At 40.3% G+C, this 19,499-nt stretch overlaps 1 protein-coding gene across 3 annotated transcripts in view; it reads left to right on the top strand.

The window, feature by feature from the left end:
* The window catches only part of grik4 (glutamate receptor, ionotropic, kainate 4), a 178,877-nt gene that overhangs the window by 85,879 nt on the left and 73,499 nt on the right, over window positions 1–19,499 (top strand). For 2 of the 3 annotated variants that reach the window (XR_005440616.1, XM_038693892.1), the window contains exons 4-6: window positions 2,426–2,591; window positions 8,816–8,994; window positions 12,302–12,355. Coding sequence is in view for 2 of the 3 variants with exons in the window: in XM_038693892.1 (XP_038549820.1) it covers window positions 2,426–2,591; window positions 8,816–8,994; window positions 12,302–12,355 (399 nt within the window). In the remaining variant the exon portion in view is untranslated. Of the gene's footprint in view, window positions 1–1,624; window positions 1,701–2,425; window positions 2,592–8,815; window positions 8,995–12,301; window positions 12,356–19,499 lie in introns of those variants that run through there. The other variant, XM_038693893.1, reaches the window with a different exon arrangement.

The raw sequence follows: 19,499 nt of genomic DNA, 5'->3' as shown, positions 1-19,499 counted from the left end.
TGGTTCACACCAATGTAAAGTGCATTACAGTAATCCAAACGGGTCGAGATAAAAGCATGAATCACATGCTCAAGAAGATCAAAAGATAAAACAGGTTTAATTTTAGATAAAAGCCTCAAATGATAAAAACTTGATTTAACCACAGTGTTTATTTGCTTGTCAAGTTTAAAATCACTGTCAATTTTGATGCCTAAATTGGTGACTACTGGATTTATGTATTGCTGCAGGGAACCAAGGTTTATGGGAGTGCACTGACAAACTAAAAGATATGATATATTATGACCCACTGTAAAAAAAAACAACAAAACAACATAGTAATTATAAACTTCAGTGTTTATTTTTGTGCAACATGGACTTAAATGTTTAATTTGTGTGACTTTACCAAAGCATTTGATTTGTAGGCATATGTATTCCTTCATTTGTTGTTTATTTGGGGTTGCTTTTATTTCAGTGTATATCCAAACAAAAATAGGCTGTGACACAAATAAAAGTTGCAGGTCAAACTGACTATATTATTGCCTAAAAACGGAAAAATGCACGGTGCAGATTCACGAAACCAGCCACAAGTCAGCACCCGAATGCACATTCAAAATGCCATCTAAGGTTTTTTTTTGTTTTTTTTTTCGCAGTGTTTTGCTTTTCTCGACATTTTGAAGAGAATAATAAAATGTTTCTAAAGCAACATGAGATTGTTTTGTCTATGTTTTTCTTGCTCAGCGTTTGACTAATATCTTGCATTAAACAAAATGTAAGCATCATCCCTTGATGTCGCAATAGTAGGAATTGTAGCCACTTCAACGCAAAAACTATAACTGCACTTAAACAGAATGATGGATGACAGTTAGGATAAATCTGTACTCAGGCCTCAGCTATTCCCAGTGGAGCCTGTGCGCTTTACCTGACGTTTCAGGGTTAGGCCCGGCAGGTGCGCACGGACTGGGTTCTGTAATGAAAGGCTTTCAATGAACAAAAAATAATTCAGACTGATAATAAATTAAAAAAATAATAATAAAAATGACATTCTTCTTCTTAAATAATAAAAATAATAATGACATTCTTCTTCTAAATAACAATAATAATAAAAATCATAATAATAAGAAGAAGAATATTACAAATTGTCATGCAATTATTAATGTGAATGAATGGTACTCCACATCACATCATCATCACTATTGTACACCCCAATACATGTGACGTGAACAGAAGTTGTAATTTGGGTCCATATTTTGTTTTTGTGGGCGCCTTTAATCCCACTCTTTAAACTCCCAAATAAAACAATTTTATTTCTTTCCACTTCCCTGGTGATGGTCTCCATCTCCACATCGGAGAAGTTCCTCTTCTTTGCCGTCTTCCGTGTGTCCATGGCGTAAAATGAGGGCGTGGGGGAAGCGGAAACTTGAATATATAGGGGCGTGTTATTCTATCGTTTTCAGCCGCAGCATTTATCAAGGGCAGGTATTGCGTACACCTGGATTTCAAAGGTACGTACAGCTTCATAAATCACGCGGTGAGAGGAGTGTAAGCATAATCTTACGCCAACATATGCGCCTGTTTCTACGCAAGAATGATAAATGAGGGCCTTTGTGAGTAGACGGCTGTGTACAGACGCAGAGGGAGGGGCTATGCGGTGAGGAACGAGAGGAGCTAACTCTGGCAGAACTTTACAGAAACATTAATTAACTGGACATCAAATGCGGGGGGTCAGTAATATTTTTGTGTTATGTTATGCTTGTTTTATATCTCTTTTGTTTTGTTGTTATTCATTCATCTATTCTGCGCTCTATATTTGTACTCTAAAGTGTAATTTATACTTCAAAATGCATCGAATCGACGGCGTAGGTGACGGCGTAGGCTATGGGGCTACGCAGTGGACGCTGTAGCGCTACTGCCGACTAGCGTTTGGGGGTGTAATTGCAGAATGACGGACACACCTGCGCACAAGTATAAATGCGCCTTAACTTGTACATATATATGTTACTTACATTTTATTTTATAAAAAATAAACTGTCTATTGCGACACATTCTACACTACCCTGCCCTCTTTGGAATAGAAATAATAAACCCTTGTTATTCATGTGGGTGAAACAAAACACATTTTTAGATCTATACGTTACATGAGCTTCAGTACCTCAGTTACTGAAAGACATGTTTATTCTGAATATGCACATTACCACAGACCCCTGGGTTATCCTTGCTGGCAATTTATCGTAACAGATTAGACTGATTGTCTGACTGATAGATCTATTCTTTCTTTTGGCTGTCTGCTGGCAGCAGTTCACACACATTTTCCCTTGTTTTTATCTATTTTACGGTTGTCTGCAGACGTCTGCTGCAGTTTTGATCATGAATATGAATGCAACATGTCAAAATCAACTGCAAATGATTAAAATGCAACAGATGTCCTGACATTAGCATCTCTGTACAGGTGCCGTATGTAAAGGTGGCTCCAGAGGACATTCTGAAGGTTCAGTTCCCCCGATTCACCACTCTGGACCTGAGGCCAACCAACACCGACATCAGCCTGGCTGTGGCTGGCCTTCTCACCTTCTTTAACAGCACCACCGCCTGCCTCATCTGTGCACAGGCTGACTGTGAGTACAACATTCACACCCTCGTGACAAAATGCAAAGTCATACACACCTGGGGAGAAGGCTCACATGCCTTCCCTACATCTGTCAACAAAGTGCAAACATTTTTGTTTGCCTGGATTCCTTTAACACATGTTAGCACAAATAAGCTTCTCACACGCACACCGACTGTGTTCTGACAACAGATGCAGTGCTTATCAACATCTCACCCTGTGACACGCTCCGTTTTGAAGCAGCTGCTGCACTCCACAGCTAAAACTCCCCCACAGTATCACGCCTGAAGCATGCATCTCAAAATAAATTACATGTACTGCAGAATCTTTTTTTTTCTTATCATCCTTAAATTAAAATAATGAGATAGGATATTACACTGTGTGATGTATAATCTGTCCTCAACCTTCAATCTCTTGTGTGTTTACTACAACACTCTGTGTAAACACACCCTGCTGATGATCAAAACACATCCTTAAGACAGACAAAAGAGAATGAAGATGGAGTTTGCAGCTGTAACCGCTGACCGCCTCCTTGTCAAAGGCACTCGTTAGATTCCATAGATACTAAACTGAATGACCTTAAAAAAGCTTGAAAATCTCCTCGAGGGAAGTTATTTTTGTAAATAGAAAGGAAGATTAAATCATGGCCTGTTCCCACCCTCTTGTAGTACAGCAAGCAGTAATTACAACTCCCTAGACAAAGGCACCATGACCTCGAGTGGCACCCTCTAACCTTTCTCCTAATCAGCACAAGGCTTTGAAGAGAGGAAATAGGCTTGAGATATCAACCATGTGTCAAACAGCCCAGAGATGGCAATGAGCCACTGTGAACCGCCCACCCCACCTATCTCAAGTCTCAGTTCTTCTGCCTTTCAACTTCCTCTTTGACTGTCTCTTGGCCTTTACTCTGGAGACTCCTTTCATTCATAACTTTTAAGACCTCAAAGCACTGTGTTTCAAGTATTAAACCAAAATGTGTGTGTGTGCAAATGCAGTTACAGTAAATTATTTCAAATGTGAGGGTACCTTTTTTGAAAACATTTTGCTAAAGATGGCAGTTTATTATGCAGAAATTGTAAAATGTTGCTGGGAAGAATTAATTAAGCTTAGCAAAAGACAATATAGAGGTAATTGTAGTTTAATAACCCAAACCCAATACCTAATTATACCTGCAATTGTCAGAAATAAATCGTTATTGTTTTTTTTCCCTTCTAGGTGTTCCTTAACCTGTCAGTCATTCTTCCAATTCAGTGCTCAGATTCTGTTTCTGTGACATTCATTCCTCAGAGAGTTGATTAATACAGCTCCGGCGAGAACAGTGATAACAAGTGAACCTTTTAGGCACCCTCTGACTTTAATATTGGCAAGTTTGGAGAAAAGAAACTCATTTTAACATTACTGTTCTTCTTCCCTCTGGTTGTGTGTGGGTGTGCGGGTTGGTTCTTATTCTGTGTCAGTGGGCTAAGAGCGAACTGGAAAGGAAATTAAATCAAATGAAAAGAAATGAAATGAGAAGAGATGAGAGGTAGATAGAATATACCAACGGGAGTCTGAAATTGGAGGTGAGAGGAGAGGAGAGGAGAGGATGCTATTTGTCAGATGTTAGAGAGGTGAAATGTAGTGATTAGGGTAAGGGGAGGAGTAGGTGGTAACCACACTGGAATTATACATTTACTGCAAGAGACAGTCCAGGAAATGACGTGGCTGTATTGATTGCACCCTCTTCTGTGACCCTCATTCATTCAACAGAAAATGCAGCAAATGGCAGTGTGCCTGGGTGTGTGTGTGTGTGTGTGTGTGTGTGTGTGTGTGTGTGTGTAAAGGTTTGTGTTCAGCAACAGCATCAGCTGAAACCCATTCGACTTTAGCTCCAGCTTGCGCAGCCCCACCCCTCCTCCCGCAGTCACTTGGTCGGTTGGCAGTCTGCTGTTGGTGGCTCGTCCACACGTGCCGGTCTCATTAATCACCCAAGTCAGTGACAGCCTAATAGAGCGTGGCCAATTCATGAATATTTTCCACCCATGGAGGCAGGAGTGGAGGTGGAGCTCTGCCCAAAGGCATGGAGCACACCAGGATGGACATTAATCTAACTCTTGCCCAGAACACTGCCCATGTGGTTGAATTTTTAGATCTGTTGGGTGGCCCCACATGTCATGAGGCTGTGGCCTTTGGTAAATGAAAAGAGACACACACGTTGAAATGCACGCACAGAATCAGCCCGCATGCACACACGTACACTGTTCAAACCACACACATACATGCATGCTGTTCCCGTACTCCCTGGCACTACTGCTACAGCAGTGCACTTTCATTAGTGAGTTGATTGGTGCAGCTGTCAGTAAGCTGAAAAAGAACATCCAATACGCTCTGAAATTTAGCTGGAGCTGCAGTGCTGGTACAAGATTTCTAAGTCCAACAAAACAGTAGGCCTCAAATGCTTGCAGAGCATTTTCCCCAACTTCTGATAGGCACAGCTGGAGAGCACGGTTTGGCATTTTACCTCACTGCATTTTTCCACTGCCGCTACAATAGAAAAAAAAAACACTTCAGTACTTGTCGTTGTATCAGGTCTCCACTATAATCTGCTAATTTACATAGTTGCCTTATGCTACGTGATTGCTATGGGGGTTTTTCTGGTTATGATTGCTTGCCCATGTTATTTAATGAATTACAATTCTCCATTACACACAGTTTCTGGAGGTGACCTAGTGTCTCTCCATGTTTCACACTGCGATGTTGCCACCACTAGCCTGTAATCAACGTAAGTCAAGTGGAAGAGATGGCTCAATGAATTGTGAACAGGAATGTATTGTATACAAAGATGTAAGAAAGACAGGAACATCGTAATTGCAGGGCATGGTCTTTTTGAATTTGATAATAGTAATTATACTGCGGCTACTAATGATCCTGATGAGGAAGGCAGCGATGTAAGTTGTCAAGGTGATGGTAGTGATGCTAGAAGTAAAGTTTCTCCTTGAATAGATGGTAAGCAGTTGGCTTTTGCTTTTTGTAAAGATGTGTTGGCTCAATATAATGAGATTTTGGATTTGTGCAGAGTGAGTGGGGTTGCATAGGTGCAAATGTGCAGAAATTGACTCTGCAAGAGTCAAATGCAAAGTCTTTGCTTGCTATTTCTACCTACTTTGGAAAAGAAATCACATGAGATATAGGGTGATTTCTCCCCATCAAAAAACACAGCAAGAGACATGGTGGTGGTCTAGTGGAGTTTGACATGTGACTGTGACACTCTGGATTTAAATCCAGGGGGGACCTATCATGCATTTAATCTCTTCCTTTCTGCTCCCATCATTTATTCCACTGTTACCTGTCTTTTAAAGACAAAATAAAACGGCAGACACAATTTAAATAGAAGTATCCCTTGTGAATCACTCCGTAGAGGGCAGTTTTTCAACAAAAGAGGTTCACCTGAACTCTGACAGCAACTCTTAGCACCCCCACCCCATCCCACTTATGTAGTAATATCACACTCAAACTGAAAAACCTGCAAATGGATATTCCTGTAGGATAAGTAATGTGTGCCGTATGAAGGATGAATAAAAATGCTGTTTGCAGAGAGAACAAGAATGATCAGCAGGAGCATCTGAAATCAGCACCACCACCCGTGTGACAGGGTGGTGGTGCTGTAGTATAGTTGGTATTGATGGTTCTGCTTTTATGGTTATTTAGGTTAATGGGAAGGGGAATATGCTGAGACATACTTTAAATGTTTTGACACATGATCTTGTCAACAGCATTTTAAAGTGATGGTCCCAACAGGTGCAAAGTCATAAAGCGTGGCCTTATTCACTGTTCGAGGCTAAACGATGAGTCACCATAATGTACGGCTGTCATCAGGGCTTTTGGGCCTGTGTTAAAAGCTTTGTCTGTGACCTAAGGTTTCATTATATATTATTCACCTACACGTGCCAAGGGGTTCATATTCAGGTACTGTGTTATATAAACAGGTTAATCCCCATTCCTACCAATACCAGCAAAGGCAGCGAAGAAGAAGACTCCAAGTTAGTAAACATGGATGTAAATAATACAGAATTAAAAATACTCTAAAATTGATTTTGCATGTTTTATGAGGAAGGAAATGTATATAACACCGTTGGTTAGACCTCAACAATACACACAATGCGTGAATAACACTGACAAAGAAAACTACACAAAGCTAAAGATAAATTTAATATTTCAGTCCATGTTGATTTCTGATGCCTATGGTTTCCGGCGGTAACAGCTGCATTTTCTGTGGCTGCTTCACAGTAAAAGCCACACAGTGGTTTGCCAGCAGCATTTGCAGTAACTTACCACAGCTCTGATACAGGCACAGAGGAGCCATCAGTTTACTGTGAGGCTGAATCAGCCTAAGAAATATTACAAAGAGTAATGTCATGCATGGATTGTTTCCTGTCAGTCTCTTTTGTGTGTCTGTTGTAAATTTTAATCCTGCACAGGAATAGTGGACACCATTAGGAGCAATGACAAGTACTTAATGAAGAGATCCTATCAGAAATTTGATTTGATTTAATTAGTAGCTTAAGACTAACTTCACCTAAACCTATTTCTAATCTAATCCATCTAAGTGAGTACTAACCAAAATATCCTCACTTTTCAAAAATGTCCTCACTCTCTGGCTCTTAAACTTGGTCCTCATAAAGACAGAGTTTCAAGCATACATACACACACACACAATCCCACAGAATTTCTTTTCTCTCTACAGCAACCTATACAAGTCTAACTAAAGAAGAGTAAATCTTTCATTCAGCTGTATGTTTTTTATTTGAAACTGGTTCACCAGAGCAAACAGTGAGGGAACATGGCAGCTGTAAGACACCCTAGCAAAAAAAAGATTCTGTCTCCCCTTTGAATCCTGTGTAGCCAGAACACTAAAGAGAATATGAACTTTTCTTCTGTGTCACTCTATTTGTGTGTGAATGTGTGTATGCTCTTTAGCCAGCCACATCTAGCGCAGTGCACCGTCTAACGTCATGCACTTGACGTGAAATTGTATTTGATGCCCTGTGAGAAGCCACAGAGAAGTGGAGGCAGGAGGCAGACAAGGAGGACGGTTTAGCAGAAGCTATTTCAAGCTCATCAAATATATTCTGCGTTATACTACAGAGGAAGCTGATCTGACAGGTTTGAGACACAGGCAGGCAAGAAAGCAGCAGCCAGAAATGATGTCTCATGAGTGCACAGACACAGGTAGCCAGGTACAGGAAGACAAACACACACAGTGATATACCGCCATACAGACAGGCTGAGAGACAGGCAGACACTGAGACATAATTGCAGAAGCTGTTAGACGTGATGCTGGTGACTGGGTCAGTGTTGTAGCTTGTGTTAATGTGCTGTGGAGAAGCTAAAGGACTCAGCTTGAGAACTTAAAATTGCTACACCAAAATTGGTCTCTGTGGGACAGACGAACTACTCTGCTGTCGCCATGGCAAAAATTACATAAAATAGCTGTTGATGCCAAAGTCTCAAGTACCGTTTCTTTATTACTTTGTAATGGAAATGGCAGGTGGAGGCTCGGCTAATGAAAGTCCTTCTCCACAAAGTTATGTCCTTCTCAAATGACTCTCCTTGCCAGTATCAAGAAATGTCACATGAGTGTAGTGAGATCTGCCACGGTGAGGCCAACATAACTGTCACATGAGGTTGTTCTCTCTGTAACACACCTCACAAATGAGTTTAAACTCCTATATGAAAAATTAGCCTAGTAAACTCTCCTGGTCTGCTAATATATAGATGCAAAGTGAGTGGTAAAATGCTGCCAGGAGCGTTTTGATTAAGTCGGCTATTCTTTAATTAGGGCAAATCCCACTTGCTTCACTGGAGTCAAACGGTCTATTACCATAGGATAGAGTACAGGATAAGTTGCTGAAATGTCCCTTTGTGTTAGATGGCTTCACAGTAATTGCAATTAAAGGTAATCAGTCCACTTGTTTACACATTCATTGTTGTCAAATGTGTCAGAAAAACAAACAAGAGGCACATTTGTTTGTACTTGAGTACAGTGATGCTTATTAAATTCACACTGCATTACAATATCAGACATCTCTCTCTCAATGCACCTGACTTTCCTTAACTTTTTGGCTATGTATTGTCTTAACTTTTAAAAAAAGACTGCAGAGCTTCATCTCCTTTGGAGAGTCTTCCCTTCATTACAAGTAACCCTGTTGTCTGTGTATTTTTTTTTTTTACTTTTTGTGCGTGTCTTACCGGCAGGCTTATTGAACCTGGAGCAGCTCCTCAGGCAGTTCCTCATCTCCAAGGAGACTCTGTCAGTGCGCATGCTTGATGACAGCCAGGACCCAACCCCGCTACTGAAGGAGATCCGAGACGACAAGACTGCCACTATTATAGTCGACGCCAACGCCACTATGTCACATATCATTTTGGAACGGGTTAGTATGGTTCACATGACAGCTGTGTTATTTATGCACTGACAACTTGTCTTTATTCCATGTGTGCAGTCTTCATACTTTAACCTCATGAAAAAAATTCCCAAGATCCACATCTTTCTAATTCTCGTACATCTCAAAAAGAAAAAGTAACTGAAATATGCCAATGGCAAGAAGTGTTCAAGGCTATAAGTAATTATGTGTGGAGAATGTTTTTAACTAGAAGAGGTTGGTTAGTCTAGTTTTGATCTGCAGTGAAAGAGGTTACATTTCCCACATGGCACAGCGCGTAGTGTGCAGAACATATGAAAAAGGAAATATCTATTTCACCACTGTACTACATTTGCCGTGTTGAATCACGAGTGAGATTACATGGATTTATGCACTTTTGGCAGTGGACACCGCTTTAAAAGACATGGTTACTGAGTCTGGAGTCAAAAACACACTCCCAAAATAAAAGGCAAATGAATTGAGGCAATCTTGTTTAACAAACCTGTTACATCAAATTATATGGATGAGAGCATTAAATGAAGTTGTATTCCAATGATTCATCTTCCACAAGTGAGAATCCTGTACACTTAAGTGGATCAGTGTAAGTAAGAAAAGACTCATAAAATAAAGGAGCCTTTTTGTCTACTTTCTAATGCAGTGCATGTTATCGATTAAAACCAGCTGTTATGCAAGTCACTGAAGCAAACCAAGTGGTTCTTTAATGTCCTTCTTTATCTATTATCCATCTGTTGTTTCCTTCCCCAAAAACACCTTTTGCATGAAAATGTAACTAAATAATGTAACATGCAAAGCCATAAATTTAATTATGTAGAAATAGCTTTTTGAAGAAGTCAGCTCTATTTCTGTCAGTAACAGAAATAGTACGACATGTGTTTTGTCAACTAATGGCACATACCAGTAACGTCTCAAAACGTTATAAGACCATGGACACTTTGACTCCAACATAATGTTGAAGCTTCTCCTGAGTCTTTGATCGCTTCGATAGGGGATCAAGGGGATTGTGGGAGCCGAGGAAGCAAGGATGTTTGGCAGCAGCATATGGCCTCTTAGTAATTAATACACACCTCATTATTTCTAGAAAACAATGAATGGATGGCTAGAGTGGAGGTGACAATATCGGGAGACTTAAGAGGGTTGGGAGGAGAGGGAAGGAGAGATGTTTCTCTTGCTTTCCAGCTCTTCTTCCCTCATTCTCTCCATTGTAGTCTCTATCTCACTATTTGTCTTCAATCTCAATCTCTCTCCTCAATCAAGTCTGCCATCAGTGGTCATTCAGTCACCATGGCAACCCTGGGCCACAGAGCAGTGGGAGCCCACAGTGGGACGTCTCTCTTTCGCTCGCCCTCTGTTCGCCTTCTCCCTGCGTCTGTCTCTTCAGTTTCAATATGGAGTTGCTCTTTTTCTCGCCTCTCTACTCAAATGCAGGGACGACAGTTTCACTTTGTTTCTTCACACCTCCCTCCCCCATGTGGTCGTGTATACCCATCCCTCTTTCTCTCACTCTTTTGTCTCCCCCGTGTGTCCCGATGTCTGTCTCTCAGTCTGTCAAGAGACAGTCCTGCAGCAGGGTGGTGTAAAGTTGGCAGTCCTGCATCTCATGTGGAGTGCCTAGTTGCCAAACATATCAAAGCTGTGCGCCGGCATATTTGCCAGTCTCAGATGATGATAAGAGTGCCCAGCTTGTCTAAAGGGACAGAATCGTCCTTTGTCATGCAAGACATTCCCCCTTATTTGTCTGTTTACATCTTACATCAAACCCTCGTCAGACAAAGGTCTTGCTCTCTGAGGTTTTAGCATTCAGAGGGGTTTAGGTCAGCAGTGTTAGCATTCTGAATGTAATCTTGTTCAGTCAGGCCTCCACTGTTGTGCACAGCTGTACAGAACCAGACTGGGATAGATAGTGAGCCCAGTATATGGGGGCAGTGCAAACCGTGTGCACTCTGACCAAAAGCTGCAGTAGAACAACAAGGAGATCAAAAAGTGGACAAAAATGCAGAGAAGCTTATTTCAAAATGCAGCGAAAAGATACCAGAAGGATATTTTTCATCAGCTGCTTATTGTGGTTGTATTGTGTCTTCTGAATGGGATGTGGGCAGCAACCAAAGGCGATTTAGGTTATAATGTCAGTTTATGTTCGGTACAGTATTAATGGCGCAGATCACCCAAGAAAAACATGCCATGTTTTGAAATGTTGCTTGCCACATGAAGGTACTGTTCAAGGTGAAAAATTAGTTAGCTTTACTTACTGTGTGTAACCCCAGGTGTTAACAAACAATTTCCCAGAAGCATAATAGTTACCTTACATACTGGTAGTACTTTCTGAGTAGTAGTGCAGTAAATATACTCTAAGGAGGAAGCTTTATAAAGACAACTTGAGATGTCATTTAGAGTTTAATAATGAAAGTTTTATTTGGATTTTTTGCTATGATAATCGCCACATTTGACTTCTTTTTTATTTATGCTCCTGCAGAACACACAAGTTGAATATTTAACAACTGAGTGACATATACTCCTAATGACACACAAACACCCACACAGAGTTTAGGCTTTTTGCAGAAATGACAGTCTAATGTCTGTTATTAATTTCTTTCTGATGATACACAAGCTTAGAATAATGTCAGTGTTGAAGCCATTTATGATGGAAATATGTAAATTTCAGTACATCCAGGTGTGGAAAAGATACTCTGAGTAGCACCTGAGAAGGGGCAGGATGGTTAATTCATGCTCAGGAAGAATTTCAGTCAAGTTTTTGGAAAAACATGACGTTCTTTGAAAAGCCTTTATATTTTTATATACATATTTATTTATTTTATTCTGAATGTGCATTGCAGCATGATTAAACAGAAATCTATAGCTTGATGATTTTCTTTTTTGCTAATGACTTTAATGAAATGAAACTATGAAAAGTTCACCCTGTCCTCCACAAATGCTTCTCACTGTGACTTTGATTTAATCAAATTGTACGACAGAGTGTCGAGCAGCATACTAATGTACTTCAGAAATTAATTGCTCCATTGAGAGCCAGATAAGAATGTGTCTGGTCTTATCAAGATGTGGATTTGATCTGTCTGCTGAAGAGTGGAGCTTGAGTTACACTGAATCACTGACCCCTTCACTTCTCTCCACAACCCTTTCTTCCTGACTCACTCTGCTTTGTGTTTCATGCCCCTCCCTCCTCTGCTTCTCTGACCTCCATCTTAACATCTTTGTGTTCACACTCCAATCCTTGAATTTCTGTTTTGTAAATTCTTTTTGCTTTATCTCTCCCCTCCTGCCCCTCTTATCTTTTGATCTGCAGGCATCAGAGCTGGGAATGCTGTCAGTCTACTACACGTATATCTTCACCTCTCTGGTAAGAAAATGGGAGCTGGTGTGGGTATTTAGAGCCAATGTAGATTTCACACCTAAAGGAGCACCTCAGTACTCTAATGCTGTGCTCCTCTTAACTTGAATGAATGTGTATGGATGGAGTTAAGCAGATAGGCGCTAAGACAAAGGAATAGCATAGCTTAATTTTAGCAGAGTCCATTTTCTCTCTCACTGCATGTGACTGCAGATGACAGACATGCTGAGTGTAGTGGCTTTTGTGCCTCCAGTTGCTGCTTCTTTGCCCTTGTTGGCTGAAGTGCACTTTTTGGCCAAACAAATAAATTATAATGATTATTATAATTGCTAACTATTGCTGTCAGTGTTGTTGCTGCTGCTGCAGTTTTTCTTATAATTACGAGTGCGGAAAGCCTGCCAAGCTCCCGTTGAATGAGCGATGAAGTCATCGTCTTCAGAGTCGACATTAATTTTCGTCAGTGAATGAGTTGAGGAGGAGCTCCACACATCCTTCTCTTTCTTTCTGTCTGTCTGTCTGAACTCAACATGCTTTTTAAAATTATTATTTTGCAGGGGATTTACTCAGCGGTAGTGGCTTGTTTACATGTTTGCGTGCTAACTAAGCTTATAACTGTAAGACGGTTAATTAGTGGTCATTGCTACAGTCAATCAGCAGTGCAGCACATGGTGTTTAGTTTTGTGATCATGTCTTTTCAACTATTTATGCCTGTAAACTTTTGATACCGATTCCATTACATTAGATATTGTGCAGCACACAATTGCTCACAGGTACTTGTTAACTCTAGTTAGTTAAACTTCATGTAGCTTTGTAAATGATGCATCATACTGGATGTTGCATATTGTGTGTACAATGACAATGTCCTCAAAAGAGGTGACAGAGGCAGATACAGAAAGCGCTGAGAGAGGCAGCTAAAGGAAGTGCTGCTTTGCAAAGTTGCTTTTAAAGCAGTTGCAGGCCAACAGCTGAATCATTACAACTGAAATATCTATCAGCCACTTCTTAAATCTCTGGTAGGTGTACACAAAAAGTGTTTTGATTGATGGTAAAGCTACCATTTGGTTTAATAAATGCTACATTATATTTAGTAAATAGTAAACGGTTGAGAAGGGGCTGTTCCCCTTAACTTAAATGAGTCACTGCCCCACAAAATATCTGTGCACGTCCCTGCTGGGAATGAAAGGGGCTGACCCCAAAACTTGATGGTGTTTAGGCAGATCTGTGAGAGATACTATAAGATCATAAAGACAGTGGCTTGGAGAAAATGTGATGCTATGGTAAACTTACCAGATAGCTGCTCCCTAATGGAAATTAATGAGGTTCGAGACACTTTGCTCTAATAGCGCTGTAGAGATGATTCATATCAAGCTGATTTATGACTCATTAAGAGTGGGCTGCTGCCATCTTCATGTTTTCCTCAGCAATTCTTGACATAGTCTCTTCTCCTATTGTAGCTCCCTTCTCTCTTCTTGTCTTTGCTTCCCTTTGTGTCTACACCTAAATCAGCTCCCTCATCACTCTCCACTGGTGTTGCTCAGCACATCTCCTGGAGGGCACAGGATAGCTGACAGATTCGTGGTAGATAGTAGATGATGACCCCGCCTACCCCCTCCCGCTACTATCACCACCATTTTCTTAAAATCCAGCCATTGCTCAGTGACGGCATTGTTAATAGCTTCAGTTACCATCATTAAAATGGTCAGCAGTTCCCACCACCCCCCCACACCCTCACCCCCGGCAGTCTGGCACATAATGTAGAAAAATAGAAGCACTGTTGTCTCCTTAGTTGTCGTAATAAGTGATTCATCCTATTTATTGTGTTTTTAATGGCTCCGTTGCTTGTGCATCATGCTCACTGCAAACTGACACAAAAGAGGACAGGATGTTTCATTATGTTCTTTCTAAGTTCATTGTTAGCCCATTTTCTAAACTCAGTGTGATAGTACATCTCTGAAAATGGCAGTAATACTCAGGTAAGGTTGGCTGAGGTTGCTAGAGTGTAAACTTTACTAGGTCCAATTAAGAGCAGCACACAGCCACTAACAGTAGTCTACACTCTCATATAGTAGCATCCAGGGCTGGCTTCCAGACAGTGGGGAAATACTACACAGTGGATGTGCTTTTGTGAACAGGGCTTTTTTATTTTTTTTACTTAACCTGTAACCACACAAAATAATGTTATATAAAATGCTCCATTGGTATCACTCGGTTACTTAGTAAGCTAGTAATGTTTCAGCAGACAAACATGCTGTAAAGATGATTGTACGGTCACTAATCTTTCTAAGCATGTGTTGGTTCATGGGTGTGTGAATGTGTGCACTGTCAATGGTAGTAGCAGGTGTTCTACTTAAGATATTTGCATTATCACAGGGAGCAAATAACAATTCTGAAGTCTATCTAAAGGTTACACTTATCACTTAATCCCTCAACTTTCAGCCTGAAGAGGCTTTTACACTAAGCGACCTGTGACGGGAAAACGTTTACTTTTTTCTAGCAGTTTTTTTTAATAAACATGATTTTGAACTTTATAGGAAAAATACGGGGGGGGGGGGGGGATTGAAATGAGCAACTAACTACATGTGTTTAATTTGCTATTAAAATGTGACACCATTATATTAAAGAAAGGCAGCGGTAATTTGATGTAATTGCCTGATGTGCTTTCTCAGTCTGGTGTCTGTTGGAACCAGTTCTGAGGATGTTCTGTGAGATGAATGTTCGTGCTTTGACATTAGTTTGACTATATTAGGCTTCACAGTTTTTGCAGGAAGGCAGCTTGCAAACATCACGGAGAATTAAAGTGTTTTTCAGGTAGCAACCAGTTTTTTGGGGGATAATCACAATATTTCCTCCCACAAACTTACATGAATTATATATTCTTTTTCTAAAAACAGTTCTGTCTTTAACTAGATCTGGTTTGCTTCTTTCCCTTTAAAAAGGACAGTAGGCAGTTTTCATAATTTCTATATTATGATACTATAGACATTGTGAAAATAGAGAGGGAGCACATAAGTTCAGAGGTGTGAGTCTCTTTACTGTCTACTTGGAACATTTTGCAAAGATTGTTTTTGCCAGTGCCACATAGTTCATGGCTTATGATGTTTTCTTGTTGTCTTAGAAAAATATGAATTCTGCTGTCTATAATTTATACTACACTTTTGCCTGCTGCCGCCTCTCATTAACTAGAATAGAACATAGAATAGAATTTGCACCAATATGCAGATAATTTGCTGCAGATGTTGTGTCTGTTATCATTTAAAAAAAACTTTTTACATGTACCCATGTAATGATGTTTGTATGGGCAGAAGGTTTGGCTGACTTATGACGTTAATTAAAGTGAAACAGGTAATAAAAGCTACATTTGAGGTTCATATTAGAGTCACTGACCATCTAAAACTATATGTCTTGGGTGGGAATCAAAAGAGCATCTAATCCATCTAAATTGTTTTCAAGAGTTTTTAGTTTGGCTATGGTTGTAATTACATGATGAAACAAGTGAGAGCTACTGTAACTGGAGGGTTTGCAGTTTTGTGTTAATTCAGGGAAAAGTAGATTCTTGGGTTGAGGGTTCTACTACATGTCATAGTGGCTAAACTGATCTCAAAACCTTGTTCATTAGTTTTTTGGAGAGGGCCTGAATTCTGACAAATAGATTCAAAATGTTAAATGTTCCACCAGAAGAAATAAAACATAACTGGAAAACAAGGGATTTAAACACAGAGGCAGAGGCAGAGCAGGTTCAGTTCAATGGTTTTAATGATAAAAATAAAAGAGAATACTCACTTACAGGCGGAGGTCCAATCCAGGCTGACAGTCCAGAAGGCAAACAAATCCAAAAGGGAGCAGGCAATCAACAAAATCCAGAATGTCCAATATATCAAGCAGAAAATCCAAAACACAGGAAAACGCTGGGAAAACGGCTACACCGCTTGACATGAAGATTGCAACAGACCAGGGGGAACACACTAAATACAAAAGTAAGGGGAGAATAACTAGACACAGGTGAAACAGATTAGGGCGGGGCAGACAATCAAACAGGCAGGAAAACACACAAAGGCAGGAAATGTACAAAAGACACATAAAACAGGAAATGACAAAGGAAAAACCATGACACTCCCACAAGCTGAAAATAACTCTGCCAAATGATGATGATTAAATCAGAATCAGAAGGAGCTCTATTGCCAAGTAGTGTTTTACACATACAAGGAATTTGCTTTGGTGATAGGGTGCTACACGTAGACAAACATACAGTTAATAATAAATGTAGAAATATATAAATATGGAATAAACAAATGCAAGTTATATACAATGGGCGAGAGTATTGTGTACATAAATATATAAACTGACAAAATATAAACAATGATTAGCAATTAACAGCAAATATGTGCAATGTGCCAGGTTTGTGCATGACATAAAATGAAGTCATATTTAAAAAATAATATTAAAAATAGTTTTTTTTAAAAGTAATATTTATAAAACAGGCAGTAGTGAAAGTCAGCTTGGATGGTCAATATGTAATAACGTGACACGTTAGTTGGCTAATTCAAACAGGCAGTTCATTGAGTTGGACGTTTTGTGAATAGTTTGACCTCGAGCTCTGCTCATATTGTCACTTTTGCTTTTTGTTGAAATGAAGGCTCTGTGTCTCTCTGTTCCCATTGTTAGGGTGTACTCAAGGGAGGCTTTGCTTTGAGCGTGACATGAAATGTGAGAATGAAGCACATTATTGTCACTGTGTTGGAATTTCATATCATACTGATTAGAACTAGAACTAGTATCGTCTTCCAAGAAGAAATTTGCTTTTTTTTTACAGTATCTGACCAATGAAGGGGGGGGGACTAACTACAATTATAGCACTTTCACAAAAGATTATAAAAGCTTCAGATGAAAAATATCAGACACCTGTTTGCTTCACAAATGAGGACACATAGTTGCACAAAGTGCACAGTTTCTGTTCACACCAAAGGCTTAAGAAACAGTTTCAAAACGGACATACTGTCACATTTATAACACACTAGAATTACTTGTTAAACAATTTCTGAAGAATTTAACTTGTAACTGGCAACAGTCAGTCATGCAGCTTTATTGAAAATAAATATATGGATTTCTTTTTTACAATTAGTATTAACATTAGATAACATACGTGTGATCCACTTATGAACCAAAAAATCATTAATTTATCTTATATTGCATCCTCTCTGCATCTGCTCCCTCTCCTCTCTCACATCTCTCCCTTGTCTTCCGCTATTTTTCTGCAACCATTCCTTCCTTCTGTCTCCCTCCTCTGCTGACACTTCATTTGTCTCTGGTCCTGACATCCCTGACTAACGATCTGCCAGACTGCTCCCCTGCCTAATCTGTTTCCCCTGAATCATCTCAAGGCGCTCATCAACGTCCTCACGCGGCGACCCGTCTCGAGTCAGGGTTTTTGTCATGCCCACTTATGGATTTGACTGCTTTCAGTCTTCATTTTGGTTGTTTGTTTATTCTGTTATGTGTTGGTGTTATTAATCTGGTGTGAGAAATTAGGGAAGGAAGAAGATGTGAAGATGATTTTCTTCATTCTTTTCATTTCTATTGCACTGCATTCTAGCAAATGCGCTGTGATATTTCAAACTGTGTAATATGCGATTAGAGAATAACATAGCTATATGAGGTGTTTGCTTCCTCTCTTTCATTCTTCTTACTTCTTACTACTTACTAATGGAGAAGATAGATGTGTTCATTGACCACCATTAGAGTTAATGATCTTCAGTGGATGCTGTCTGGGGGTTAAGAGAGTTGGGGGTTCCTTTTTTTGCCTGTCCCCTTCGTTAAAAGCCATACGAGTTAAAAAAAAGTTGCACCTCAGAACTGTCTCTGAAACCTGCCATGTGTTCCTTGCTTCATTATTTCCTTTATGTGATTTCCGAGGCACTATTCCTGGGTAATGTGTCACTTAATCTAGAAACAAGTATTGCCTTTATTGATATTGCTGATCAAAATTAGACACGCAAGTGACGGGGAGGAAAAGGAGCACACATGCATTGTTCAGATTGTATTAAACATTGTTTCCTTTATTTCCATGGGATAAAGCTCTCAGCGTCAGTTTATTTTCCTCTCTCCCCATTAAGTCCACTTAATACCACCCTTTAATTTCCTGGGCTTTAATTGTAAGATCTAATAGAAATCTTGGCTCTTGGGTCACAGCAAACAGAGAGATTAAAACAAAAACATGGAAGAGCGGGGTAACTGAACGGCTCCACAGGGCTTTTACAGCTTCTCTCTGCAAACTTTGTTTCTGGGATGTGAGTCGCCTCAGCTTTAACTAAACGTAGCACTTGAAGGAAAGCCATGCATACCCACATGCCTGCCTGACGGATGCATGCATGCACAGAAACAATCAAAACAAACACACACACACACTCTCTCACATAGGCGCACACACGTTTGCCGACACAAACGCACTCGGCCCCGGAACCATCGTTTCCATCTAAGTGATTTGCACGCCGCAATCCAAGCTACTCGGCAGGATTGAATAAATCACATCAGGTTGGCAGTGACTCATCATATGTTGACGGGATGCCTAATGTCATTTGAAGGTTAGGTGAGCACGGGATTGGGCCTAGCAGCGCCTTGCTTTGTGATGTCATTTTGAGTGTTGATGAAAGCGTTCAGGCTCTCTCTTTCTCACTTTCACATACACACTCACTCGCATCCACCCAAAACAGTCAAACGCATGCTTTGACACACAGTGCTGGCTGACATATTATCCCTCTCTGCAAAGCTGGGGCCATCAGTTCAAAACCCCCACCCCTTCACCACACACACACACACACACACACACACACACACACACACACACACACACACACACACACACAACCCTCCGCCTGTTTGTTTTGTTCTTCATGTTCCATTTCCCCTCCACACACCCGTGATCCCTCTTGTCACTGCAGTCATTGTCATGCATCCCTGCCTGAAGAGCTGCCAACACTTCCTGACTGCCACACATATACAGACACACACACACATGAATGATAAAACTCAAATAAATAAACTCATGCACATGCTCACCCACGCAGCATCTCGTCCCTCCATCCCAGACATGCATACAGTCGTAACATCTTGGCCTGCATATCTACCTGCACGCCTGTCTGCTTCCTGGAAATAAGCG

The sequence above is a fragment of the Micropterus salmoides genome, unplaced genomic scaffold (genome assembly GCF_014851395.1).
Source record: "Micropterus salmoides isolate LMB-PRFRI ecotype aquatic unplaced genomic scaffold, ASM1485139v1 Ms_hic_scaffold_3, whole genome shotgun sequence".
NCBI classification, from domain to species: domain Eukaryota; kingdom Metazoa; phylum Chordata; class Actinopteri; order Centrarchiformes; family Centrarchidae; genus Micropterus; species Micropterus salmoides.
Note: the sequence above shows the minus strand (reverse complement) of the source record. Positions and strands in the feature narration are given on the sequence as shown.